Source organism: Alligator sinensis, unplaced genomic scaffold (assembly GCF_000455745.1).
Source record: "Alligator sinensis unplaced genomic scaffold, ASM45574v1 scaffold493_1, whole genome shotgun sequence".
In the NCBI taxonomy this organism is placed as follows: domain Eukaryota; kingdom Metazoa; phylum Chordata; order Crocodylia; family Alligatoridae; genus Alligator; species Alligator sinensis.
Window position 1 is genome coordinate 102575 of NW_005842513.1, and position 2466 is coordinate 105040.

General features: G+C 44.6%; 1 protein-coding gene across 1 annotated transcript; it reads left to right on the plus strand.

The window, feature by feature from the left end:
• The first annotated feature begins 6 nt into the window (after positions 1–6).
• On the plus strand, positions 7–2460 carry PPP1R3C (protein phosphatase 1 regulatory subunit 3C). Its single transcript, XM_006031556.2, has 2 exons — positions 7–49; positions 1497–2460. Exon 2 carries the CDS (start codon positions 1498–1500, stop codon positions 2443–2445), a length of 948 nt encoding a protein of 315 aa, XP_006031618.1. The 5' UTR covers positions 7–49; position 1497; the 3' UTR covers positions 2446–2460.
• The last annotated feature ends 6 nt before the right edge of the window (positions 2461–2466 follow it).

Genomic DNA, 2466 nt, shown 5'->3' on the forward strand with positions numbered 1-2466 from the left:
CGGAGCAGAAGCATCTCGCCGCACCGCGCTGGATAATCACCTGCGCCAGGTAAGTCCAGGGGACCCGCTCCCGGGGCAGGCAGCGTCTGTGACCGCCAGCGCGGCGGGGGCGGCCCGCCTTCTCTCGTCTTCCCCGTCTCGCCCAGGGCCCGAAAGCGCCCCGTCCCAGGCGGCCCTGACTTGGGGGCCCGCCCTGCCTTCTCCTTGCTCCTCGATCATTCTTAGCATAATGAAGTACAGGCGGCTGCAAAAGCAGCAGAATGGTCAGGATTTGAATTGCTGGTTTGTGGGAAGAAAACTGGGCTGGGAACTTCCAAGAGGGCGGTGGGGTGTATGCCACCCCGGAGACTGAGAATATGCTGCGTTCAGCTAAGAGTGCTGGCTTGCTTGTCTTCCCCCACTGCTTGCCCTAAGAGCCCAGAGCCATGAGACTTGGAGCCTAGTTAAAAAAAAAAAATCCTCCCCCACCTATTTCTTGCACTGCTCTGCCGTACCAGTGAAAGTGCTGGAAGGAGAAACCTGTTTCTGAACATGACAAAGCAAATATTCTCACTTCTTATGACGCAACAGAATTCTAGATTTTAATGCAGAATACACCACAGCTGTCAAAAGGATTGCACTGGAAGCCCAGCTCACAAACCTATACATCCAGGATGTATTTCCTGAATAGTCATTAGGGGATGAGATGGTTTATAATTAGACTGTAGCATAAAACCCCTATAGTCTTACAGTAGGTCAGTGGTAGATCTTACACATGAATTTAAAGATGATTGCAGAAGGAAAGCATTTTTAAGAGCTGATATTATCTCATTGCATTGAGGTGGGGGGGCGGGAGGGGGGATAGGGAGAATCACATTCTTTTTGCATAACTTAAATTAGCCAAAAGAAGGTACAGTATGCCTCTAGTACTTAGAGCTAGGTGAAAAAGTGTTGTTAATCAAATGAGCTTGACCCCTTGTGCATTAGAATAATTCAAACGGGCTTGAAAATATTCTTATTTATGATGTGAACATAACATCTAACCTGAGTCATATAGTGTTATTTTCAGATGAACCAATTTGCCAAAATCTATGGAAACTTGCTCAGTACCTTTTTGACTGGAGCTTTCTAAATCAGATGCACCCTTTCATTATGAATAGCAAGATCTGTACTAGTGTATGAAAATCCTCTTTCATGCATGAATATCTGCTGGGGGGGAGGGGGGTGAAAGTATATTTTGAATAATTGTGTAATTTAAAATCCTCTCTTGCAGAGAGGTTTGTTGGGAAAAATGAAAGAATCTGGCCAAATCCAAACAATCCAGAATTCTCAAGAATGGTTGAATGACTTATGCTAATTCCTTAGCTCCAACTGAACGACAGTTTGTTTTTTGTATTGCATTGAATAATTAGGACACTGTATGAAGTCAAGCATGTGGAGCTCCTTAGGAAGCTCTCTTCCAATGTATACCTGATGTAGCAAACAACCTAACATGCTGTCTCCCCACTCAATTTCAGAATGATACAGATCTTGGACCCAAGACATTTGCCCACCTCTATGATGCCTGTTGATGTGGCCATGAGAATATGCTTAGCCCATTCTCCACCTCTGAAGAGTTTTCTCAGTCCCCTTGATGACTGTCAAAGAAACAACTTTGTTAACAGATTCAAGCCTCTAAGGCCGTGTCTCAATTTGAAACGAGAATCTGAGTCTCAGAGTAACGACTGGAACCGTTCACCGAGCCGAGCCAAAAAACGAGTTGTGTTTGCGGACTCAAAAGGGCTTTCTTTGACCGCAATACACGTCTTCTCTGAATTCCAGGAGCATCCTGTATGGGATCTTCAGTTCAGCTTGTTAGATCTTGAGGACATAACAGCCAGTTTAAAACTACATGAAGAGAAAAACTTGATTCTGGGTTTCTCTCAGCCTTCAGCTGACTATTTAGACTTTCGGAATCGGTTGCAAAAGAATTTTGTCTGCCTCGAAAATTGTACACTGCAAGAAAGGGCAGTATCGGGGACAGTGAAAGTGAAAAATGTCAGCTTTGAGAAAATGGTTCAGGTTCGGATTACCTTTGATACATGGAAAAGTTACACCAATGTTGACTGCGTCTACATGAACAATGTGTATGGAGACTCCGATAGTGATACCTTCTCATTTGCCATTGACCTGCCTACAGCCATTCCCATTCAAGAGAAGACTGAATTTTGCATTTCTTACCAAAGTGGAGAGCACATCTTCTGGGACAATAACGAGGGTCAGAACTATAAAATTCTCCATGCAGAATGGAAACCTGATGGTGTCCAAGTACCAGCATCTACCAAAAAAGACCGTGCCATTGACAACATTCCAAGGAAAACACAGGAAAATGAAGCTGAGCGGCTTGGAAGTCCAAGGATGTCCAATGGTCTCTTTCCTGCGTGGCAGAGTTGGGGCAGGATTGAAAACTCAGCCCCATATTGGTGATAAGTTACAAGCCAATGAACA